Source organism: Pleurodeles waltl, chromosome 11 (genome assembly GCF_031143425.1).
Source record: "Pleurodeles waltl isolate 20211129_DDA chromosome 11, aPleWal1.hap1.20221129, whole genome shotgun sequence".
NCBI classification, from domain to species: Eukaryota; Metazoa; Chordata; class Amphibia; order Caudata; family Salamandridae; genus Pleurodeles; species Pleurodeles waltl.
In genome coordinates, this window is record NC_090450.1 from 965,555,374 (window position 1) to 965,582,861 (window position 27,488).

The 27,488-nt window shown below is 44.4% G+C and overlaps 1 protein-coding gene across 1 annotated transcript in view; it reads left to right on the plus strand.

Annotated features, from left to right (window-relative positions):
• Nucleotides 1-27,488, plus strand: part of LOC138265178 (immunoglobulin lambda-1 light chain-like) — a 392,354-nt gene that overhangs the window by 35,176 nt on the left and 329,690 nt on the right. The window contains exon 2 of the mRNA XM_069212720.1: nt 21,391-21,631. Within this exon, the coding sequence (XP_069068821.1) occupies nt 21,391-21,631 (241 nt within the window). The remainder of the gene's footprint in view (nt 1-21,390; nt 21,632-27,488) is intronic.

Consider the following 27,488-nt stretch of genomic DNA (forward strand, 5'->3'; position numbering starts at 1 on the left):
ATAATATGACCAAGACGCTTTCCCTACAAGAGGAAAAAGCCACACTGGCAGAAAGGGCTCATGCATGGCAGGTCATTAACACCTATGGGACTCTCAAGCCCCAGCCTTATTTTGGCCAGGGGTATGCACACCTTATAAAACTACTGTTTATGTGTCTTTGAATAGGTATTCACCAATGTTGGACATGATGCCGCCCTGGTTACAAAAGGCAGATACAGTAACCTGCAGGCTTTGTGGCTCTGGAAAAGAGTCTGATTTAGATCTTGGCGGAGGGGAGTAGGATATAATGGGATCGTAATACAGCAGATGGGATATCTGTTACGTTTGTGAGGGAGTATTCCCCTCCACCGAGATCTACATCAGGCCCTAACTCAGGCACTATGATTTACATTCCCTGTATTTGTCCCGCAATGTTGCTAGAACGAAGAGAGGCACAACAAGGAATATTTAATCATTTTAAGATACGAACATGCAGACAAGCCCTCATAACAGCATTCAAGTGCGAACGTACTCAACAAAACGTGCTGATGGTCTAATATATAGCAACATTCAGGGCAAATGTGAAAGCACTTGAGTACCAGAGCTGACATTATCCCAGGTAACTTTGTTTGAAATGATTGTAAAAAGTGTTTTTGCTTTTACTGCTTCTCTTTATCTTTAATAAGTGTGTCATATTTTATATGAATAATTAATTGTATTGCAATGATTTTAATTAATTGTGCATTTTTATAAATAAATTTGATTTTTAATCAAAAGAAAACCTCTTTTTTCACGTATTTGTGTTGAACATTCAGGTGCGGATCTGGAATTAAAGCCATCTGGAGACCATATACACGGTAAACACGGCAATGAAGGAAATTCTACTTGACCAGCTACCACTGGTTTCTACTGACTGCATTTCAGGCACCCAGGCGAAAAAAAAGGATATTTCTACTAGTGTAATAAAAGAAAAACACCCCCTGAAATCAAGGGACACCATAAGACAGTGTTGTAGTTGGACTCTTGCTCTGGGCAAGGCTGCTGGTTTAGGGATTACAGTACTTTTGTTGGTAGGTTACTTAGGCCAATCCTACAACAAGTCGCAACTGTTGGCCCAACCCTCCCGGCTCACAAGCAGTACCTCACCAATAAAACAGTAAAAGGTGATTTCTGGCAGCCTTTACGCATGGACTCTAGAGTGTGACATCTCAGGGGAGTTGTGGTTAAACGGAGGTTACCCTTTTCTCACATGAGCAATAAGTCTCAGTCAAACCCAGGCAATGAAAGAGATGCAGTAAAGTTTTCAATAGGTTTATTAAAAAGAATGCAGTCTACTTTAAAATGCATTAGCTGCAATGAGTAGGATAATGCACAGTGCAAGAAGTATAATTGTGAAAACGAGGCGTGAATACAAAGACCCCCACCATCTTGCAATAACCATGAGATGTGGAATAGGTCCTTAGCATGGAGAACCTAATCTCTAACCTAAAGAGAGCTAGGTGTGATAAACCTAATCCGCCACTACCGTGTCCATGAGAAGTGCCCCCAACCCTTGTTACCTTGGAATGAGGTCTCTAGATCAAACTCCATGGGGACACGAAGGCTGGGTCTGCATCAAGGCGACGTGTGATAACATTGTCTGCGTGAGATGTATTTAGACAGATCTTGTCGGACCCCTGACGCAGGTATTTTCCCAAACAATAGATAAGAAAGAATGCTTGGGGCGACAATTATGTCAACAATTCCCTCAAAAGGTACATTATGTTCCTGTCACACGTAAGTGAGAAAGGGACATGATGTGAATACTTACGTATATCCTTTGTCTTTGACACTGATAATGATGCCTTCACAGAGTGGCACTGATAATGGGAAATCAAAACATTTTCCTAACTTTAAACATAGCAGCCATCTTAGAAGAAATAATTTAACAAATGTGCTAAAACAGAGCAGGCTAAGTAGGTTAAAAGTCACTTTGTGACAGGGGCACAGGCCTGCAAGCCAAAAGGCTAAGCGAGCTCCTGTTTCCCAATAAAACTAAATAGGATCCAAATAGTTTGAAGATGTATATCAAGTGGACATGAATTGTTCTCATTTCAGATGTATTAAATATCCATACAAACCAGGAGAAACTGGCCAACTGGAAATTCATAGCTGGGCTGGACTGCAAGCATGAACTATTGAGTCGTGGCGTTGTGGCAAGCGAGAATGAAGGCTGGGGATCTCGTAGAAGTCACCCACAGAGCGGTGTCCTCACCCCTCACTGCAGCTGCTGCTGCTTAGGTGGAGATGTGAGCTGGTATCTTATGAGTTCCATATTTCACCCTCCTGCCCTGTTAGTGACTGACTGACGGCTGTAGGAGTGATCATTCAGTAAGATGCCTGGGACTGCCAGATGCCAGTCAGTTTCTTAGGGCTGAACGGATGTCCTACCGACATGTGATATACTTAAAACAAACTGTTCAGTCAGTGACTAAGATCCAGTTACACTGCCCTGTCTGGGATCTGTCCTCCGGTGACATAGCTTAGTCAGTGACATTTGTGGGGCGTGAAAATCTAATTTTCCAAGAAAAAAGCAGTGGGCTGCAGGGTGGAGGAATGAGATGACCAGATGTGGGATGGACTGTGTCCATGCAGAACAGAGACAGTACTGATTTGCATTAGGTTGGCATCTGTCTAGATTGGCACTATGGGTAAAAAACAATGGGTTCAAATACTACCTCAATGATTGTCTCTTGTTAAAATATTTGCAAGCATTCAGACTATCACATTTTTGGCATTTGTTTGAAAGTATTGTGACAAGAAACCTGAGATTGGCACAGCTTTCCAAGCCTACTACTGACAATGTTTGTGAATTCCAGAAGGTAGTAAATTTGCACACATTCAAAAAGTACTTTTATGGGTGCAGATTGTCTACTATCTTTTGTATCATGGTCACTAAATATATTTAAGATCCCAACCCCAACAAATGAACAGGTTAAAATCTCTTAGTGAAATGAGAACTACGAAAACCTGACACAGATGTGCCAGATGCGACTCAGGGTCCCCAAACCCAACTACCACACTGAGAATGCATTTGTGGGATGTCGCAGACCAAACACCCCCTCTGAAGCTATGCCCCTGCCCATCCCACCTGGGCCTAGCAGTCTTCTCTGCATCCTCATGATACTGGTCACAATGGCCTGGAGTCACTGCCCTGGGATCACTTATTTTAAATGTATTTTTTCTGCATGTTCTCTTCTTCATCTCTGCTACAAGTAGCCTTGTTAGTAGGGTTGTAAAGTCAGGGCATGTAGGATGGGCTCAATGTTTCCATCCTCGCCTTTTGCAAATCATTTTATCATGTGACTACCGGCCCCATGTGTGAAGCCCATATTGCAAATAAATGGCATGGAAAGAAATTAATAGGACAATCCGAGGTATGATAACATTCCGCACGTATATCATGCAACAAACATGATGTGAACATGATACACTCTCTTCAAAATTCATAAACGTGTATTTCTTTGCCATGTGGAAGCCTTACCCCTTAGTACATCAGATTTTACCAGTGCATAGATAGACATTTATTAAAGATAGTTTTAGAAATATTAATGATGCGCTCCCCAACTACAACGCCATTAGTTAACTAAGAGGCAGATCAGTAGTCATGTAAACCCTGAACGTGGCCTAGATTCTTATTATAGATTTATAATCTAATAAATCAAATACAAGAGGTGCTCATCCAGCACATTGTGAACTCAAGTATTTAAAAGTGGGTTCATATGTGATAATAAAGAAAAAGGAGGCTCTGTGAAATAAAATATTTACCTAGGTTTACACAATTTGGACAAGCCGGTATTGATTCTACATGATCTGATTTCACATTCAGCCACCAGATGGGTATCAGTCTAGACTTTTCTCCATTTACATCAAAAGCCATTGTTTTGACTTTCATTCTTGGCTTGCATCGAGAAAAACTGACACAGAGATAGCAGACAGAAGTTAGGGCCCCAAAGACCCAACTACCATGCCACTGAATGCACTTTTTGGGGACCTACGTCTTGAAGTGACTTCTGTGGGGCTCCCTGCATGGCTCAGTGGTCTGTGAATAACATGCTTGGGGCAGTCTCAGTGCCCTGTGAATACCATGCTTGGAGCTCCCTAGGTGCCATGTGAGTACCATGCTTAGGGCTGCCACAGTGTCCTTTCAATACCATGCTTAATGCTGCCTCAGTGCCCTATGAATACTCTGGTTAGGACTGCCTCAGTGCCCTGTGAATACCATGCTTAGGGGTGCCTCGATGCCGGTGAATACCATGCTTAGGGCTACCTCAGTGCTCTGTGAATACCATGCTTAGGGCTGCCTCAGTGCCCTGTGAATACCATGCTTAGGGGTGCCTCGATGCCAGTGAATACCATGCTTAGGGCTACCTCAGTGCCCTGTGAATACCATGCTTAGGGCTGCCTCAGTGCTCTGTGAATACCATGCTTTGCTTAGGGCAGCCTCAGTGCCCTGTGAATACCATGCTTAGGGCTGCCTCAGTGCCCTGTGAATACCATGCTTTGCTTAGGGCAGCCTCAGTGCCCTGTGAATACCATGCTTAGGGCTGCCTCAGGGCCCTGTGAATACAATGCTTAGGACTGCCTCAATGCCCTGTGAATAATGTGCTGAGGGCTGCCTCAGTGCCCTGTGAATACCGTGCTTAGGACTGCCTCAGTGCCCTGTGGTTAGGGCTGCCTCAATGGCCTGTGAATACTGTGCTTAGGGCTGCCTCCGCGCTCTGTGAATACGATGCTTAGGGCAGCCTCAGTGCCCTGTGAATACTGTGCTTAGGGCTGCCTCAGTGCCCTGTAAATACCATGCTTGGGGCCCACTCAGTGCCCTGTGAATACTGTAGGTGGACTGCCTCAGTGCCCTGTGAATGGCATGCTTAGGGCTGCCTCAGTGCCCTGTGAATACAATGCCAAGGGCTGTCTCAGTGCCCTGTGAATACCATACTTAGGGCTGCCTCGGTACCCTGTGAATACCACGCTTAGGGCTGCCTCAGTGCTCTGTGAATACCAGGCTTAGGGCTGTGTCAATGCCCTGTGAATACTGTTCTTAGGGCTGCCTCAGTACACTGCGAATACCACGCTTAGGGCTGCCTCAATGCCCTGTGAATACTCTGCTTAGGGCTGCCTCAGTGCCCTGTGAATACCATGCTTAGGGCTGCTTCAGTGCCCTGTGAATACTCTGGTTAGGGCTGCCTCAGTGCCCTGTGAATACAATTCATAAGGCTGCCTCAATGCCCTTTGAATACTGTGCTTTTGCTTGCCTCAGTACTCTGTCAATACACGCTTAGGGCTGCCTCAGTGCCCTGTGAATAACATGCACAGGTCTGAATCAGTTCCCTGTGAATACCATGCTTGGGGTTCCCTCAGTGCTCTGTGAATACAATACTTGGGGCTCCCTCAGTGCCCTGTGAATACTATGCTTAGAGCTGCCTCAGTGCCCTGTGAATACCAAGCTTAGGGCTGCCTCAGTGCCTTGTGAACATACTTAGGGCTGCCTCAGTGCCCTGTGAATACCATGCTTAAGGCTGATTTGTTGCCTGTGAATACCATGCTTGGGTCTCCCTTAGTGCCCCGTGAATACCATGCTTAGGGCTGCCTCTGTACCCCGTGAATACCATGCTTAGGGCTGCCTCAGTGCCACGTTGTAGGAGGCTGGCCTGGCTCGTAGTGGGTACCAGAGGTACGTACACCTTGTGCCAGGTCCAGTTATCCCTTATTATTGTAGAAGGGATGTTTCTAGCAGCTTAGGCTGATAGAAGGTAGCTATGGCAACGCAGATTAGGCTGAACTAGGAGACATGTAAAGCTCCTACTATGCCACTTATATCATATGCACAATATCATAAGAAAACACAATGCACAGAGTTACTTAAAATAAATGTACTTTGTTTTTATGACAATATGCCAAAAGTATCTCAGTAAGTATCCTGAGTAAGAAGATAAGTTATATACACAAGTTATATGTACACAAACCAAAATTAGGTAAGTAAGAGCAGGAAAAGTAATGCAAACAGTGTAGAATTACAATAGGTTGCAATAGGCAAGCATAGGTATAGGAGTTACACAAACCATATACTCCAAAAGTGGAATGCGAACCACAAATGGACCACAGACCTATGTGAGCTTGTAGAGGGTCGCTGGGACTGTAACAAAACAGTGAGGGTTCGAAAAATACCCCATCCCAAGACCCTAAAAAGTAGGAGTAAAGTACACCTACTACCCCCAGAGAGCACAGAAGTCGTGATAGGGGGATTCTGCGGGAAGAACAAACACCAGCAGTGCACTGACAACTGATTTCCAGACCTGAGTACCTGTAAGACAAGTTGACCGAGTCCAATAGTCGCGACAGTGTCCAGGGGGGGCAGGAGCCCAGGAAACCCCAGCTGAAGGTGCAAGGAAGCTGCCACAGGTTGGAAGAAGCTTGGAGTTCTGCAAGAAAGAAGAGGACTAGGGACTTCTCCTTTGGAAGACTGATGTCACACGTCGCAATGAAGCTTGCAGAGGTATTCCCACGCAGAAAGACCGAAAACAAGCCTTGCTAGCTGCAAGGGTCACAGTAGAGGTTTTTGGGTGCTGCTGAGGACCAGGAAGGACCAGGATGTTGCCATTTGGAGGAGGAGACAGAGGGGGCGCTCAGCAACTCAGAGAGCCCTAACGGGAGCAGGCAGCACCCACAGAAGTACCCCAACAAGCACTTAGAAGAAAAGTGAACTGTAGTCCATGCGAAGTCACAAAAGGGAGTCCCACGACCCCGGAGGACAACTCAGAATGTTGTGCACTGTAGGACGGAGTGCTGGGGACGCAGGCTTGGCTGTGCATGAAGGAAATCCTGGAAGAGTGCACAGGAGCCAGAGCAGCTGTAAATCATGAGGTACACAGCTTTGCAGTCTAGCGTGGGGAGGCAAGGACTTACCTCCACCAAACTTGGACTGAAGAGTCACTGGACTGTGGGAGTCACTTGGACAGAGTTGCTGTGTTCCAGGGAGCACGCTCGTCGGGATGAGAGGGGACCCAGGGGACCAGTGTTGCAGTCTTTTGGTGCCTGCGTTAGCAGGGGGAAGATTCCGTCAACCCACGGGAGATTTCTTCTGAGCTTCTGGTGCAGGGTGAAGGCAGGCTACCCCCAGAGCATGCACCACCTGGAAACAGTCGAGAAAGCCAGCAGGATTAGGCGCTACAATGTTGCTGGTAGTCATCTTGCTACTTTGTTGTGGTTTTGCAGGTGTCCTGGAGCAGTCAGCGGTCGATCCTTTGGTGGAAGGTGAAGAGGGAGATGCAGAGGAACTCTGGTGAACTCTTGCATTCGTTATCTGAAGAATTCACCAAAGCAGAGACCCTAAATAGCCAGAAAAGGAGGTTTGGCTACCAGGTTAGGAGGATTGGCTACCAAGAGAGGTAAGAGCATATCAGAAGGAGCCTCTGACATCACCTGCTGGCACTGGCCACTCAGAGCAGTCCAGTGTTCCCCAAACACCTCTGTTTCCAAGATGGTAGAGGTCTGGGACACACTGGAGGAGCTCTGGGCACCTCCCCTGGGAGGTACTGGTCAGGGGAATGGTCACTCCCCTTTTCTTTGTCCAGTTTCATGCCAGAGCAGGGCTGGGGGATCCCTGAACCGGTATGGACTGGCTTATGCAGAGATGGGCACCATCTGTGCCCATCAAAGCATTTCCAGAGGCTGGGGGAGGCTACTCCTCCCCAGCCCTTCACACCTATTTCCAAAGGGAGAGGGTGTAGCACCCTCTCTCAGAGGAAATCCTTTGTTCTGCCTTACTGGGCCAGGGCTGCCTGGACCCCAGGAGGTCAGAAACCTGCCCGAGGGGTTGGCAGCAGCAGCAGCTGCAGTGGAGACCCCGGAAAGGCAGTTTGGCAGTACCCGGGTTCTGTGCTAGAGACCCGGGGGATCATGGAATTGTCACCCCAATACCAGAATGGTCCATGATCCAATTCCATGATCTTAGACATGTTACATGGCCACGTTCGGAGTTACCATTGTGACGCTATACATAGGTAGTGACCTATGTATAGTGCACGCGTGTAATGGTGTCCCCACGCTCACAAAGTCCAGGGAATTTGCCCTGAACGATGTGGGGGCACCTTGGCTAGTGCCAGTGTGCCCACACACTAAGTAACTTGGCACGCAACCTTCACCAAGTGAAGGTTAGACATATAGGTGACTTATAAGTTACTTATGTGCAGTGGTAGATGGCTGTGAAATAACGTGGACGTTATTTCACGCAGGCTGCAGTGGCAGGCCTATGTAAGAATTGTCAGAGCTCCCTATGGGTGGCAAAAGAAAAGCTGCAGCCCATAGGGTTCTCCTGGAACCCCAATACCCTGGGTACCTCAGTACCGTATACAAGGGAATTATATGGGTGTACCAGTATGCCAATGTGAATTGGTAAGTTTAGTCACTGGCCTGTTAGTGACAAATTTGGAAAGCAGAGAGAGCATAACCACTGAGGTTCTGGTTAGCAGAGCCTCATTGAGACAGTTAGGCATCACACTGGGAACACATACAGGGCACATACTTACGAACACTGGGGCCCTGCCTGGCAGGGTCCCAGTGACACATAGACTAAAACAAAGTATATACAGTGAAATATGGGGTAACATGCCAGGCAAGATGGTACTTTCCTACACCCGTGAATACCATGCATAGGACTGCCTCAGTGCCCTGTGATTACCATGCTTAGGGCTGCCTCAATGCCCTGTGAATACTCTGCTTAGGGCTGCCTCAGTGTCCTGTGAATACCATGCTTAGGGCTGCTTCAATGCCCTGTGAATACTCTGGTTAGGCCTGCCTCAGTGCCCTGTGAATACAATTCTTAAGGCAGCCTCAATGCCCTATGAATACTGTGCTTTGGCCTTCCTCAGCCCTGTGAATACCATGCTTAGGGCCAACTCAGTGCCCTGTGAATAACATGCTTGCGGTTCCCTCATTGCTCTGTGAATACAATGTTTGGGGCTCCCTCAGTGCCCTGTGAATACCATGCTTAGAGCTGCCTCAGTGCCCTGTGAATACCATGCACAGGTCTGCCTCAGTGCTCTGTGAATACAATGTTTGGGCCTCCCTCATTGCCCTGTGAATGCCATGCTTAGGGCTGCCTCAGTGCCCTGTGAATACCATGCTTAAGGCTGATTTGTTGCCTGTGAATACCATGCTTGGGTCTCCCTCAGTACCCCGTGAATACCATGCTTAGGGCTGCCTCAGTGCCCCGTGAATACCAGGCTTAGGGCTGCCTCAGTGCTCTGTGAATACCAGGCCTAGGGCTGCCTCAGTGCCCCGTGAATACCAGGCCTAGGGCTGCCTCAGTGCCCCGTGAATACCATGCTTAGGGCTGCCTCAGTGCTCTGTGATTAACATGCTTAGGGCTGCCACAGTGCCCCGTGAATACCAGGCCTAGGGCTGCCTCAGTGCCCTGTGAATACCATGCTTAGGGCTGCCTCAGTGTCCTGTGAATACTCTGCTTAGGGCTGCCTCAGTCCTGTGAATACCATCCTGTGAATACCATTCTTAGGACTGCCTCAGTGCCCTGTGAATACCATTCTTAGGACTGCCTCAGTGCCCTGTGAATACCATGCTTAGAGCTGCCTCAGTGCCCTGTGAATACCATTCTTAGGACTGCCTCAGTGCCCTGTGAATACCATGCTTAGAGCTGCCTCAGTGCCCTGTGAATACCATACGTAGGGCTGCGTGAGTGTCCTGCCAATCAATTACCTATGATTGTCAGTGCTCGGTCACGGACATATGAAGGGTCACATGTGCGTTCATCATGTGACATACTTCCCGCTTCTTGAGTGTTCTGCCAGTGATGAACAGGTAATACAGCTGAGGATATGACTGGTAAGGCCACAATAGAAATGCAGAAAAATACACAGATTTCGCAATCTCAGGTCACAGAGAGAAGAATATCCTTTATATTAGACATACATTGTGGACTATGGCAGAGATAGCGCCCACCCCCCCCCCCCCCTTAAAAAGATTTTATAGTTTCGCACAACAGCACTACCCCTAAGGATTACACCAATCTTGCAAGATCCACCTTTAGATAATTAGTGATAAGTTGATGACACTGCATTGCTTGTAAGTTTCAAACAAACATTGGATGAAGATGAGCTACTCATTTATAGCAAATGCACTGCAATCTTTGTGAAATGCTCTTATTTATTAAAATCCCTACATTAACATGCATTGCATCATAGATACACGTGCAACCTCATAAGTCCATCCGTCACAATTAAACTCCAGGACAAACTTCATATGTCCACTGTTAGACCTGTCAGTTCTTGGCATGTCTTTTTGCTTCTGACCTCCTGTTTTTGACCCTGTGCTGAATTCTGTTTTTGCTTCCTTTAGGACTCCTGGCTCTTGACCACTGCTGACCAGTGCCAATGTGCAAGTGCTCCCTGTGTAAAATGTACTGGTGATTAATTTCTCCATGATTGGCACATTAGATTTACTAGTACGTCCCCAGTAAAGTGCACTATGATCAGGTGTATTAAGCACCATTTTTGGTGTCCAATAGAAACCCCTTTAGCACTCTGCTCAGAGGAGCCAGAGGAGACCTCCAGTAGATAATGTCCAAAGCACTCATTTTGTATGTATTTATTTGTATTTGGGACTTTAAAAAGGCTGATGTCAGAGTGACGTCTGTGAAGGTAGCCTATTAAAGTAAACATCGTTTTATCACAATGTATTTGGGGTTTTGTCAGGCACATTTTAATTGGAATGAGCTGCTTCTATTTCAGAATTAGAATTTTGAAATAATGCCACCGTCTGTTTTTCTTTGCACTAAAGTTTCGTGAGAAACGCTCTATAAGATTATGTATCAAAATAAAATTAAGGACAACTGCCCGTTGTTATATGAATGGCACTTGAACATGTGGTAGGGAGGATGTGGCATTCCACAAGTAACCTCCAGGTGGTGCACTCTCCCACGACAATGAAATTAGTGTTCAGATTATTTGCTACAGTTTCAGATAGCAACAAAGAATAATTAACTTTGATAACGGAGTTTTTAAAATAGTATTCACAATAAGCATGTATCACTTTATGCCCATAAAAACGCATTACGATCTCACTCTATCAAGGCAATTGTCACCCGAATATCTTATCATCTTCTGCGTCTGATACCACAATTCGAAATACACAAGTGAGGTCTCTGCAACACCAATCACTAGCAACACAACACTCCCTATCTGGGAATGCAAGAATACTAACTCTGCGACACCAATCACTAGCAACACAACACTCCTCGTCATTGAATGCAAGAATACCAACTCTGCAAACCCAATCACTTGCAACATGACACTCCTCGTCAGGGAATACATGACTACTACAACAAATCACACAAAATCAAGATCAGAGAAAATGCATTACAAGTCACCCTGCATTTTCAATACTGATGAACTCCATTGAACCTACAAACACCAGCAAATGTAAATAATCAGGCACCATCTTGGGGGTTCCCAATGTTAATCTGGAAGTGCCTTGTAGCCCACCCAGTGGCGATATCCCAGAATGCAAACAAAAAGGGGGACATGGAGAATTGAGGCGGTCCAGTGTACATTCTTCCAAAGCATGTATATATTAACCACACAAGTACACTGTTCCGAAATGCAAGCTGTCTCAAACAATATTCATTAGTAGTGTACAGGTCACGTAACACCTTTAGGTAACCTGTACATTCTTAATGAATATTTTTTGGGACAGCTTGCATGTTGGAACAGTGTATGCATGTAGCTAATAAGATATCTCAGAATGGGCATGGCTTGAGAAAAAAGCTCATGATTAGGGGGCGAGATATCAACCTCCCGACAAACCAACCGGTCAATTTGTGATGACTGTAGAAAAGAGGCTCTGCTGTCCTCAATAGAAATTTGCTCATGGAACATAGCAGGAGTTCAAAACAAAATGTTCAAAACTGTAACAGTAAATCATTTGAGGAAATATCAAATCCTGCAGGAGACCTGGGCATAGCACACTGTTCCCATCATGGGGTACATGGAAAACAATAAGCCAGCTCTAAGAACAACCTCTAGGGGTCGGTCAAAAGGCAGCCTTGCGATATATGTCTCAGAGCAATTGAATATCAAGAAAGAACCGTAAATATTTTGAAAAGTTGGCTGCAAGCCAATAAAATTGAAAACTGGACAAGTGAAGTCACAAAGTCACTTACTAGGATCAATGTTTATAACAATCTTCTACCTAAAGTAAAATTGGATGCTATAGTGAAACTAGAAACTTTCATGAACCCCATGATGAAGGACCAGAACACACATTATACGGTAATTACAGCGAACCTCAATTCAAATCTTTTTCGCCACTGTATTCTGGAAGAAAATCTCGTGCCCGAAATGAAGTGTGGAACACGCCAAAACAGGAAGCACCAGCTATAAGACACAAAGATTTCCCAAGGTACTTGCCTAGCCTCGCTTTGTACAGCATTAGGCCTGTGCATACTGAATGATAGACTCCCAGGGGATAGGCCTCCTGCTTGGACACCTATCTTGCAAAAACCTACCACTATAAGGCTTGGATTACTTACCGGAAATCTTCATTGCTCGTATCCTTCCTTGTGGAGTGAGTGTGCCCATTCACTCCCTAGGCATGTTCTGTAAAGCTATTTCTTCCCTTTCTATGAAAGAGAAAAGGTGCGAGAGTATATAGCCAATCCATTTCCTGTTAGACATCCTGTTTATCACCAAGCACCAAACTATGGGCTGATGAAAGAACAGGGAGGGGAGGGATGTACAGAATGGGACGAGGAAGGAAGAATATGAGTAATGAAGATTACCGGTAAGCAATCCGAGAATTACCTCCTCATCTTCCCTTCCTCGTCCCATTCCGAACTATGTGGAGAAATGCCCAAGCACAGATCTCTTTCACCAGCCCCCCAATAATTTACAAGGAGAACAGGGGGAACTTCAACCCAAATATTATTCTGCATACAATGCAAACATAAATTCCCCCAGGACAGAAATAGAAGCTTCGAAGGAAGAAGATGGGCTATATATTCTATGAACATTTCCCTTTCATAGAAAGGGAAGAAACAGTTTAACAGAATGTGACAAGGGAGTGAATGGGCACACTAACCTGATATAGTTCAGCATGGGGTGAGGAAGAGAAGATGAGGAGGTAATAGATTATTCTGTGGGCTCTCTATCCCTTTTTAAACTCATCAGTGATTTTAGGATTGATATACGAAAGGACAGCGATCATAACCCACAGACCATAACAATGACCTGCAGGCCTAATACTCATGAATTGGCTACTGTTTTAATCTCTGACTCAAACACAGAGAACCTAAAGCGAATATAGTGGGCAACAAAATAACAGGAGGTTATCTTAGAGAAATGTACAAATGAATTGGAGGATTATACACTTATAATATCCAATTCCTACCTGAGAGCAATACTGCGAGGCGATGCTGAAAAAATATCGCAGACAGCATGATTGCCAAAAGGGAGAGACCCATCGTGGGTAACAAAACATCTAACTATGGTTAAAAAAAAAGCACTGAATGGACAATACTGGCAATTAAAAAAAAAAAATTGTGATAAACTCAAGGAAGAAAATGTGTGGAAATTGAGAAAATCTTATAAATGGACAGCATGGCAGGCTAAAAACAGTCACATGGATAAATTCTAGACAATAATGTATCATGCATGCAAATCTGGAAATACGAATTGTTTTTGGAAAATAATCAATGAAGTTGTAAGGACTGCATCACAGGCTTAAACATGAACACAACAGAGGAAAACTGTGACCAGCACCCGAGGAGCCATTATCACTTTACATCCATGCCAGGCACACTAATAAATGAAGAAAACAATGCACAACTAGTCACTGAAGGGGAAAACCAGGTGCCAGATTCATCAAATCCCAAAAGGAAGGAGAAAGAAGGAGGTCATCAGGAGCACAACACATGCCCCATAGAATTAGGGTGACCAGGTATCGCGAATTTGCTGGGACAGTCCCGGTTTTCCACCAGATGTCCCAGCAGGTTTCAGGAAATTTAGCTCATGTCCCAGTTTTTAGAGATGATCAACTGAAAACAGCGGGAGGTGCCTTATTATGTTTTCCAAAACAGGGATACTTAGCAACTAAGAAATCAATTTAGGTAACTGCCATGATGCTGGCTTTAGAAATTGCACTTTATTTATGTTCTTAGTGTTTGTTTTAATTCTAAGCTGATGAGCACTGTCATTCTGTATGCTTGGTTGAAATAAAATTGTAGTAATTTTTCCATTTTTATGAAATGTCCTGGTTTTTGGCTTTAAATTTCTGGTCACACTACATAGAAATCATCATAAAGCAGAGTAAAGCAGAGGGAGCACCTGGTCCAAATAGTATATCACCAGCTCTCTTTAGGTCTACATCGACTTTGGGCCAGAAAGCGCCTGATTCTATATATTGTGGTAAGTTTACAACAGCAATTCCAAGCTCCTGTTGTGGTGCCATAATCCATCCTGTCTTTAAAGAAGGGTACAGGAGAAATCCCTCCAACTATCGACTGATCGCACTGCTTGATATAGAATCAAAGTACTATGCCATCCTGGTACTACAATATTTTAACAGCATGGGCAGATAGACAGAAGCTCATTCCCTGGAATTAAAAAGGCTTCTGTACAGGTCAGAGCACTTTAGTCAATTTAGCTGCCCTCTCAGTCAGCATAGAAAAAGCATTTTATAGCAAAACTACTCTATACACTTGTTTCATTGACTTTAAGGCCACATTCAACAGTTTGCCGTGTCCTCCTCAAGCAAACATTTACAACAGCTGCGACTCCACCAACGTTACTAATGGCCATACAATTTGTGTACTCCATAGCCTGGTCACACGTGAAGACAGAAAAGTGGCACAAACCTTTCCCATAAAATTTACACAACGGTCGGACTGAAGAAAGGGTGCATTTTCATTTTGTGCCTATCTAGATATCTTGATAAAACCAGCTCCAATGTACGAAACTCAGGGGTCATACCCTTACTCACATGCAACGTCTGCTGGATGTACATTTTTGGCATCATTATGAGTCTTGCAGTCTACTGACCGCCATACTCGAGGTGGCGGTTGGACTGCCGCCAATGCAGCGGTCCAAGCGCCATATTACGACCGCAGCGTTAGCGCCATGGTCTAACCGCCAGTTTATTATTCCACAATGGCCTGGCGGTTCTGGCAGTCCTAATCTGCCAGAGCAAAGGTGTGAGCAGCGCTGCCCAGGGGGATTACGACCCACTTCTCCACCAGCGATTTCATGGCGGTAACACCACCATAAAAAGGCTGGTGGAGATGGGGGGCATGGGACCCCGTGGCCAGCACTGTTGCAATGTTCACTGTCTGCACTACAGCATTTCTGCCGGCTCTATTACAAAGCCGGAGACTATGATGTAGGTTTTTCCCACTGGTCTAACGTGCAGAAACAGAGTATTCCCCCACTGACCTAGAGGGAAACTCGCAATGTGCCCAGCGGGGAGGCTGCCACACTGGCCACAACCTACCCGTCTGGACTTTGGCGGATGGGCTTTTCTGTCAGTGGAAGTCATAATAAGGCCCTTTGTCTTTGCAACACAGAACAGTCTGGAAATCAACTTCACAAAATCTAAAATATGAAGATCAGTAAGAAAGTAAGAACACATGACTCATGATAGATCAGTGGCCCATAGGTTCCCTGTGGTAGACAGTACAAACATTGTGAGGTATTATTTGACACCAGTTGTACACTTTCAAAGCACATAGAATTAAGGAAGTATAAGGCTGCTTCCCTAACTCCTGGCTTTACGACCCTTGTAAGATCCTTGCAGGGTCTGATAATGGACCCACTACGGAAGGTGATGGTCGCAAACTCATTACGACAATCTCATTCGGATGTAAAATCATACCAGACAAGGCAGTTAGATCAATTACTAGCCAAAACATATAAGACCATGTACCGGCTCCCAAAATGTATTTTTTACTGGCCCAGGTACGTTTGGAGGTTTGGCTGATAAAGCAATCCTGGGCGACAAAACCCCATTTCATCAAGAAGTACTATAAATTCAGGGTGGCTCATGAAAACTCGTTAGCATGATGAGTTTGGCAGGAAATAAATAAACAGGGCTTCAGACTAAAATTCAGCCAGTTATTACATGAAGCTTTACCATCACCACAAACATCCAACCTACCGGAGGCCATAGGAATAGTTACTGTATTTAACCCCTTCGCTGCCAGGCCTTTTGACCCTCAGGTGCCAAGCCTTTTTTTTGCTATTTGGGGCAGTTCGAGCTTAGGCTCTCATAACTTTTTGTCCACATAAGCTACCCACGCCAAATTTGAGTCCTTTTTTCCAAAATCCTAGGGATTCTAGAGGTACCCGGAGTTTGTGGGTTCCCCTGCAGGAGACCAAGAAATTAGTCAAAATATAGCAAACCTTTCGTTTTTTTAAAACAAATGGGAAAAAAGGGCTGCAGAAGAAGGGTTGTGTTTTTTCCCTGAAAATGTCATCAACAAAGGGTTTGCAGTGATAAAATCACTATCTTCCCAGTTTCAGGAACAGGCAGACTTGAATCAGAAAACCATATTTTTCAACACAATTTTGGCATTTTACTGGGAAATACCCCATTTTCACTATATTTTGTGATTTTAGCCTCCTTCCAGTTAGTGACAGAAATGGGTGTGAAACCAATGCTGGATCCTTGAAAGCTAAACATTTCTGAAAAGTGGAGAACATTCTGAATTCAGCAAGGGGTCATTTGTGTAGATCCTACAAGATTTTCCTACAGAAAATAAGAGCTGAAATAAAAAAATATTGAAATTGAGGTGAAACAAACAGCCATTTTCCCCCACATTTTACTCTGTAACTTTTTCCTGCGATTCAGATTTTTGAAAGCAATATACCGTTACGTCTCCTGGACTCTTCTGGTTGCGGGGATAAATAGGGATTGTAGGTTCATCAAGAAACCTAGGAACTCAGAGCCAATAAATGAGCTACACCTTGCAATTGGTTTTCATTCTATACTGGGAATACAGCAATTTATTTGCTGAAATATAAAGAGGGAAAAATAGGTATCAGGGAAACCTTTGTATTTCCAAAATGAGCGCAAGATAAGGTGTTGAGAAGCAGTGGTTATTTGCACATCTCTGAATTACGGGGTTCCCATACTAGCATGTGAATTACAGGGCATTTCTCAAATAGTCGTCTTTTTTACACAGTCTTACATTTGGAAGGAAAAAAATGTAGAGAAAGACAAGGGTCAATAATATATGTTCTGCTATTCTATGTTCCCTCAAGTCTCCCGATAAAAATAGTACCTCACTTGCGTGGGTAGGCCTAATGCCCGCAACAGGATATTCAACATGGATACATCAAATTTTTAAATTGAAATCTGACTTTTTTTGGGAAAGTGCCTAGCTGTGGATTTTGGCCGTTAGCAAACCTATACATTTCTGAAAACTAGACACCTAGAAAAATTCAGAATGGGGTGGCTTGCGGGGCTTTCGCCAGGTTCGGTTACCCAGAATCCTTTACAAACCTCCAATTTTGGCAAAAAAACACTTTTTCCTCACATTTTGGTGACAGAAAGTTCTGAAATCTGAGAGGAGCCACAAATTTCCTTCCACCCAGCATTTCCCCAAGTTTCCCGATAAAATTGGTACTTCACTTGTGTGGGTAGGCCTAGTGCCAGCAAAAGGAAATGCCTTAAATTAAAACACTATGTGGACACATCAAAATTATCAACTACAACAGTGGTTCCCAACCTGTGGTCCGGGGACCCCTGGGGGTCCGTGAAGCCTTCTCAGGGGGTCCGCGACTGCTTAGAAGATTAAAAAATATGAATAATTATTGACAAATTAGGGCCCAAGCTTCCAGTAATGACTCTGTGGGGGTCCCCGGATTCCAATGATGATTCAGTGGGGGTCCCTGGGCTCCATTAATGATAAAGTGGGGGTCCACAGAAGTCAAAAGGTTGGGAACCACTGAACTACAAAACTACCTGTTTTTGTGGGGGCACGTGCGTTTTTAGTCCTGGGCTCATCAGCCATATTGGGAAACCTACCAAACTCAAACATTGCTGAAAACTAGATACCCGAGGAAGTCCGGGGAGGTGTGACTTTCGTGGATCCCCCAGTGTTTTCTTACCCAGAATCCTCAGCAAACCTCAAATTTAGCTACAAAATCACATTTTCCCCACATTTTTGTGTGGGATCACCGCACTGGGACAAATTTCCTATCACCCAACGCTTCCCTCAGGCTCCCGGTAAAAATGATTCCTCACTTGTGTAGGTGGGCCAAGTGCTTGTGACATGGAAAAGCCAAAAATATGTTGAAATTGAGGGGGAACCAAAGCAGGCCTAAAAGGGCAGTTTGAAAAAAAAAAATGTTTAGGCTGACAAGTGGGGCAGAATTTTTATCGGTATAGATGAGACAATGCTGGGTGGTACGAATTTTGTAGGTTCCTGCAGATTCCGGAAGGTTCCATCCCAAAAATGTGGGGAAATGTATGATTTCCAGCAAAGTTGGAGGTTTGCAGGGTATTGTGTGTAAGAAAATGGTGCGGGTGCATGTAAAGTACACCACTCTGGACTCACCCAGATGTTTAGTTTTCAGATGTGTCTAGGTCTTGTGGATTTTTCTACATGGCAGCGTCCCAAAGTTCAAAAAGTGCAGCCCTCACCATTCCAAGTGGGAAGTTTTTGAGAGTTAGACAAGCTTTCATGGCCCAAATGTGAAACCAAAACCCAAAATAATCAAATGTCCTCTTGCTTGTCGTGGAATAAGATGTTTTAGTGTGCAGGGGAGTGCTGAGAGACTGTTACACCCCTCAGTTGGGGTGGGGCCATAACCATGCCCATACTGGTTGGTAGGCACCACCTGACTATTTTTTTTTAAATTCCCTGACATCTAGTAGGCTTTCTGTCCCTCACCCCCGGGAAGTGGATCGGGGGTAATTGAACAATTTTGGCCCCATTTATTTGAGGTGGGGGTATGGCCATCCCCCACCCTCTTTAAAAAAAAAAAAAATCGTCCCTGGTCTCTGGTGGGCTTTCTGCCCCCTGGTAGGCAGGTGAGCCTTACAAAAATAGGCCGAACTGCCCCCAAAGGGGGCAGAAATGGCCTAAAATAAATTTGCCCACAGGGGAGTGACACTGGCCTAAGGGGTCGCTCCCTTTGTGTGAAATTGGTGCAAAAAAAATCCTGGGGGGCAGAAATGGCCTTAAATAAAATGTCATCTTTGAGGAGCGACCCTTGAGCAAGGGATCGCTCCCCTCATGTAATTTAATTTGTTTTTAAACTCCCTGGTGTCTAGTGGGCTATGCGATCGTGCTGCAGGAATGCTCAGAGAGACATGAAAAGGGAAGAAAAGGCCTTTCCTTCCCTTTTCATGCCTCTCTGCCTCCCCTACACCCCTAAACTAATCAGTTTCTCCACGGTCGCACTGGAAGCATTGCTTCCAGTACGAAGGGAGACGACCTCTGATGAGGTCAGTGCGCGATGGCATGCTGACGTCATCAGATGTCACAGGGACGGGGTTGGAAGGGGAAACAATTCCCCTTCCAGCCCTGCCCTGCACTACGGGTTGGGAAGGGGGCCCTAGGGGGTAACGCTAGTGCTTCCCCTGAGGGCCTCTACCAGGACATAATGGTTACTTCCGTGGCACCTCAGAGCCGCGCCGCGCCACCGGACGTAACCATTATGATCTTGGCGGGGAAGGGGTTAAAAAAACAACTTAATAATATGAACAAGATGCTTTCCCTACAAGAGGACAAAGCCGCACTGGCAGAAAGGGCTCATGAGTGGCAGGTGATTAACACCTACAGGACTCTCAAGCACCAGCCATTTTTTGGCCAGGGGTGTGCACACCATCTTAAACTACAGTTTATGGCACTTTGACTAAGGGTCTGATCTAGATCTTGGGGGAGGGAATACTCCCTCACTGATGTGACAAATATCCCGTCTGCTGTATTACAATCTCCATAGTATATCTTGGGATCCCAATAGGATATGCGTGACGTTTGTGATGGAGTATTCCCTCCGCCAATATCTAAACCAAGCCCTAAGTATTCACCCAACGTTGGACATGATGCCGCCCTGGTTACAAAAGGCAGCTACAGTAACCTGCAGGCTGGGTGGCTGTGGGAAAGAGTCTATGATGCACATCATCTATATTTGTCCTCCAATGCTGCTTATACTTATACGAAGAGAGGAGCTACGAGGAATATGTAATCATTTTAAGATATGAACATGCACACAGGCCCTCATCACAGCATTTTATCCCAAGCAACCTCAACTAAACAGGCTGATGATCTAATTTATAGCAACACTGAGCGCAAAGGTGAAAGCACTTGAGGACCAGAGCTGGCATTATCCCAGGTAGCTTTATATCAAATGATTATAAAAAGTATTTCTGCTTTTACTGTTTGCTTTGATTTAAGATTTTACCTGATTGATGGGATTGCAATGATTTTAAATAATTGTGCACTTCTATTAATAAATGTAAATTTTGATTTAAAAAAACTCTTCATTTATTTGTGTTGCACATTCAGGTGCGGATCTGGAATTAAAGCCCTCCGGAGACAATATACAGGGTAAACAAGGCAACAAAGGAAATTCTAGTTGACCAGCTACCACTGGTCTCTATTGACTGCATTCAGGCGGCCAGGCAACAAAAAAACAAGGTATGTGTCCCTGTGATATAGAATAAACCACTCCCTGAAAACAAGGGGCGCCGTAAGACAGTAATAAAGAATTCGAAGGTGTAAATTAAGAGGACATGAATTATTCTCATCTCAGCTGTATTAGATATCTGTACACACCAGGTGAAACTGGCCAACTGGAAATGAATAGCTGGGACAGACGGCAAGCATTATTTATCGAGTCATGGGGTTGTGGCAAGCGAGGATGAAGGATGAGGGTCTCGAATCAGGCAGAGGAGGTGCAGTGCGTGAATCTAATCAAAGGAGAGCAGGAACTCATGTCTGAGATCCTCTAACACTGAAGAAAAATCCAAGTTTAACCAAATGCTGACTGATTGCAGCAGGTAAAACTGAGCGCGCGATCCAGTGGGCAATGAGCAGATTTGCGAGGCGGACCGCCCCTCAGCCCTTCTGGGTGTTTAAGGAAGCACTGGAGGGTCCCACCCAGTCACCTGACTGCAACAGAGACCTGATCCCTGCTGGACGCAGCACCATGCCCGGGACTCCCCTCCTCCTCGTTCTCGGTGTGCTCTGTGCAGGTGGGGATTGTATTGTTTTTTCAGCTTCTGGGTACATGAATGATGGTTTCTAGGCACATTACTGTTTGTCACGTGACGCTGTAATGTCCTCATTCCTCCTTTCATTCCAGGTTCTGTTGCTCAGTGGGTTCTGACTCAGCCGCCCTCAGTGACTGTCTCCAGGACGAACCGCTGAATTCACCTGCTCCGCCGATGGCATTGGAAGCAAGAGTGTGCACTGGTACCAGCAGAGGCCGGGCAGTGCCCCCCGACTGGTGATGTATAATGATGATGATAGACCCTCGGGGATCCCAGAGAGATTCTCCGGCACCAGCTCTGGTAACACGGCCACATTAACCATCACCGGGGCCCTGGCGGAGGACGAGGCGGACTATTACTGTCAGATCTGGGACAGCGATGCTGCACAGTGACACAGAGAGATGGGGAAGTGAGACTGAAACCTGCCCTGAAGGTACCCACAGAGCGGGGCCCTCACTGCTGCTGCTGCTGCTTAGGCGAAGATGTGAGCTGGTATCTTTTGGGTGCCATATGTCACCCTCCTGCGTGCCCTATCAGTGACTGACAGACGCCTATTGGAGCGTTCATTCAAGAAGACACACGCCCTGCCTGATGTCGCCCAGTCTCTTAGGGCTGCATGCAGTACTTGAAACAGAAAAATAGAAGTGCTGGTACTCTGTACCAGAGTACCTGCTTGTTTCTGAGAACAGCCGTACTCTCCAATGAAAAGTATTACATTTTTCTAGAGAAGTGGAAGTACTCTCCCACTCAAAATAAAAAAGTGCCAGTACTCAGTACCGGACAATTTAAAGCACTAGCTGCATACATGTCCTACCGGTGACAGCCCTGTCTGTTATATACTGGGATCTGTCCTCGAGGGTGTAGCTTAGTCAGTGACATTTGAGGGGTGTGAATCTCAAATTACATGGCCAAGGTGTGGGGTGGACTGTGTCCATGCGGAACAGAGTCAGTACTGATTTGCATCAGGTTGGCATCTGTCTAGATTTGCACTGTGGGTGAAAAACAATGAGTTGGAATACTACCCCGATGACTGCAACTTGTTAAACTATTTGCATGTATTCAGACTATCACATTTTAGACATTTGTTTGCAAGTAGTATGACAAGAAACCTGAGATTGGTGCAGCTTTCCAAGCCTACTACTGACAAGGTTTGTGAATTTCAGAAAGTAGAACATTTGCACACATTCAGGGAGTACTTTTATGGGTGCAGATTGTCTACTATCTTTGGTATTATGGTCACTAAATATATTTAAGATCCCAATACAAAAAAATAAACAAGTTAAAATCTCAGTGAAATGAGGACTAGGAGAAAACCTGACACAGATATGCCATATGCCACTCAGGGCCCCCAGATGCAACTCCCACACTGAGAATGCATTTGAGGGATGTCACACCCCAAATACCCCCTCTGAAGCTATGCCCCTGCCCATCCCACCTGGACCTAGCAGTTCTCCCTGCATCCTCATGATACTGGTCACAATGGCCTGGAGTCACTGCCCCTTGATCACTTATTTTAAATGTATTTTTTCTGCAATTACTCTTCTTCATCTCTGCTATAAAATGCCTGGTTGGTAAAGTTGTAAAATGAGTGCAAGTAGGATGGGCTCAATGTTTCCATCCTCGCCTTTTGCAAATCATCTTATCAAGTGACTACTGGCCCCATTTGCTGAGCCTGTGTCGCAAATAGAGGGCATGGAGGCAAATGAATAGGACAAGCTGAGCCAGAGCTCAGCCATGGCTCTGGCTTGGTTCTAAGAGTCTGTGCACAAGCCAAGGTATGATAACATTTGGTACGTATATCCTGCAACAAACATGATGTGAACATAATACACTCTCTTCGAAATTCAAAAAGTGTATTTCTTCGCCACGTGGAGGCGTTCCACCTTAGTGCGTAGGATTATACTACTGCATAGAAAGACATTTATTAAAGTTAGCTTTTAGAAACATTCATGATGGGCTCCCAGCTACAATGCCATCAGTTAACTAAGAGGCAGATCAGTAGTCATATAAACCCTGAATGTGGCCTAGATTCTTATTATAGATTTAGCAACATTACAGTCTACTAAATCAAATATTAGATGTGCTTGTGCAGCACATTGTGACTACAAGTATTTAAAAGTGGGCTCATATAGGATGATAAAGACAAGCATTTGCAATGCAATTAGTCTTGCACTTGCTTGAGTTAGAGCTATTGGCCTTGTAAATTCATAACTGGACTTTTCTTGCCACATAAATTGGTCAACCCTGCCTTATACTTTGGTCTTTTCCTGTCACATAATTCCAGTGGCCCTGCATATAACTAAAGCACTTCTATTTACCTTCTTCCTCTGTCTGCAGCCAAAAATGAAAATGTTGCCATTTAGCATTCTAATTTAAATCTGCCATGCCAATTTCAATAGAATACCACTTACACCAACCCACCATCAGAGTTGCTGGCTGGCTAACACAATTCCCAAAACAAGACAGCTACGAAGGAGTAACAAGAGAAATAAACTAGAAGGGTCACCCAAACATATCAGAGTGTTCAAACAGTCATAGTGTAATAACGAAGTTTAGTTGGCCTGAATTATGGTCATAATTGCAATAAGGAGAAATGAATAAAACATATGCAATTATCATACAAACCCAATAAAAACCTTTATCAGAAATAGACGTTTGGCATTCAACTGTAATGCTCAAAACAGCCGGTAAAGAACACCACAATGAAAATAACATTTGTAAGAAACATGATCATGTTACCATATAGTAAGCCCCTAGAGACCATAACCACAAGAAAAGAAAATGACTGAAAGTATTTCAGTGTAACCATATATTTAGCCCTTAAAGAGCATAATGCATTATACATTTTCAGGACTAGCAAACCTACTGCAATGATATTACAAACAAGACCCTTAAAACTCAAACTACTCTAAGCTGCAAAAGAAAAAAATCCAGCCATCAGACAGATTAAAAAGACTCTGAATGGAGGGAGGGGCTATTATTTTGGGGTCCCCACTAACATGGTGTGGGGACCCAGAGATGATCTAGACAGAAAAAGCATGGTGTGGTAAACAGTTTGAAGGTGGTGCCATTGTCCTAGGACCACTACAGGCTGAGTTATAAGCAATAATGTTTTGTAAAAGAATGCCCTGCAAAGCATTATGGGACAGCCAAGTGCAGCGAATGTGTTCACTGTAATGCTCAGAACAGCCCTAGAGGACACCACAATAAAAATGTTGTTTGTAAGAAACATGGTCATATAACTACATAGTTAGCCCCTAGAGAATGTAAGCATATGAAAACAGAATTGCAGAAAGTAATGCAATGCAACAATATAGTTAGCCCCTTGAGGGCATAGTGCACTACATATTTTAAGGACTAGCAGGCTTACTGCAATACTGAGGGCCCAATGTAGGATGCCTTTTTGTGGTCGCAAGCGGCGAAAATCGCCATTTGCGACAGCAAAATAGGCAGGTACGATGTACCATCCCTATTTTGTGAGTCGGTACACAATTATCGACTCGCAAAATAGGGATTTCGACTCGCAATTTGGAAGGGGCATCCAGAGGACATCTCTCCCTAATTGCTAATCGCAAGGGGATGTTTGATTGTTTAGTGACCGTGAATGCGGTCGCAAGACAGTTGCAGTTGACACCAATTTCAAATTGATGTTAACCCATTCGCAAAAGGGAAACGGTTCCCACGAGACCCCTCCCCCTTTGTGAATGGAAACATAAATATTTTTTCAGAGCAGGCAGTGGTCCCACGGACCACTACCTACTCTGAAAAAATGAAAATGAAACATTTTCTTTTTCTTTTTGAAAAGCATCCTGTTTTCCTTTAAGGAAAACGGGCTGCATTTAAAAAAAAAGAAACTTCCTTCTTTAAAAGCAGTCACAGACATGGTGGTCTGCTGTCCCCAGCAGGCCACCATCCCTGTGAGTGCAGCCATTCCCAATGGGGTCGCTAATTGCAACCTACCTCATGAATATTGATGAAGTAGATCATTTGCGACCCCATTGGGAATCACAAACAGTGTCATTAACACTGTTGTATATTTGGTTTTGCAACTCACAATATGCAACTTGCAGATGAGTCACAAATTGCCAGTCGCAAAACATACAGTCATACAGCTGGCCCTGAGCTGTTTAGAACACAAACTACTCCCAGCTGTAAAACAAAAGGTCCAATTATAAGAGAGCTTAAAAAGGGACTGAATGGTGGGAGGGGTTATTATTTTGGAGTCCCCCTATCCTAGAGTGGGGACCCGGAGATGACCTTAATAGAAGGAGTGTGTTGTGCTGGATGTTTTGGTGTTTGTCCTATTGTCCTAGGTCCATCACAGGGTGAGTTATGGGCAAACACGTAGTGAAAAGGAATGCCTGTAAACCATTTTGGGTCAAGTTTCCAGAGTGCAGTGAATACTGTAGTATCGGCTCTCCCGCTGTGCTGGGAGAGCCGCTTTCACTTTGAGGATTTCTGTTTTACGTAAAGCATTTACCAATTTCAAGTGTTTTAAGTGGAGAGACACAAGAAATTACTCTGATTAGTTAACGGTGAACAATGTTACCAGTGCTCCAATACCGCTGATCGAGTTTACGCTGTTAAGCACCATGGCCACCATGCAGCACGAAGGGGAGAGTGTCGTAGTTGGACTCTTGCTCCTAGGTGAGACTGCTGTTTGTAGGCAACTAAGCCAATCCTGCAACAAAGCGCACCTGTTGAACCCAACCCTCCCAACTCAGAAGCAGTACCTCACCAAAAACCCAACCAGTAAAAGGTGATTTTAGACAGACTTATGCATGGACACTAGATAAGAACTCTCTGGAAAGTCGTGGTGGAATGGAAGTTACCCTATTCTCTCGTTAGTAACAAGTCTCAGTCACACACAAGCAATGAATGAGATGCAGGAGAGTTTTCAATGTATTTATTGAAAAGACTGCAGTTTTTTGTAAAATGCATGAGCTGCAATGATTAGGATAATGAACAATAAAAGAAGGATAATTGTAAAGATGAGAGTCATGAATAGAAGACCCCCACCATTTTGCAATAAATATAAGATATGCAATTCCTAGCAAGCGAGCCTAATCTCTACCCTAATGAGAGCTAGGTGTGATAAAACTAATCTGCCAGTACCATGTCCATGAGAAGCACCCAACAACCCTTGTTGCCTTGGAATGAGGTCTCTGAGTCAAACTCCATGGTGACACAAAACTGAATTCTGTAGCAAGGTGACGTTCAGCACAGATGGCATAGATGGCATCTGGATTAACCCCTCTAATGACCTTGTCCATGTGAGATGTATTTATACAGATCATGTAGGCCCCCTGATGCAGGTATGTTCCCAAACTATTGATAAGGAGGCAGACTTGTGGCGGCAATTATGTAAACAATCCCCAACAAGTGTACATCATGTTCCTGTCACACGTAAGTGAGAAAGGGACATTATGTGAATACCTACGTACATCACTTGATCATGACATTGATACTAACGCCTTCACTGAGTGGCACTGATAATGCAAACCAAAACATTTGTATAACTATAAATAATGGCAGCCATCTTAAAAGAAGTAATAAAAAAAATGGACTAAGACAGAGCAAGCTAAGTAGGTTAAAAGTCACTAGGTGATGGGGGCACAAGCTTGCAAGCCAGAGGCTAAGCAAAATTCCTGAATCCGAGTGAGAAGTAAAATGGATTCACTACAAGGAACAAAAGAAAAAAATAGTTTGCCCAGGCTAAAGTATATCAGCAATCATGCAATAATTCATGTAACGGGGCAGTCTGCAAGGCGTGACAAAAACAGCCTCAAGGCGGGACAAATGTAAATTATTTACCAATGACATCAAGTGATTTTTGAAAAGGCAAGCCCAGGAATTAATGATAGTGACTGATGGACGTGAGGTGGGCATGGTTAAAAGCCCACAATACTTACAACAGGTCAAAGCATTTGCGCCCTCGACCTAAAAGTGTTTATATTTTAAATGAAGAACTAACATGTGGGCAATCAATGTTTGTATTAATTTTTGTATATGTTTTTATTGTTGATTGCAAAATAATGTTGTGTTTTATAAGATATTTTTTTCTATCTGTATTTTGTTGTTGTTCAAATCAAATGTACTTGTGAATTGTGATGGTTATGTCAGCAATACATATGTATGTCCCTATGTAACCTATACTTTTCTATTCCCTCTCGTGGATCTTTCAGCAAGAAAGTAAACAACTTTACTACCTGCCAGCAGTAGAGGGTGGCATAACCCCAAAA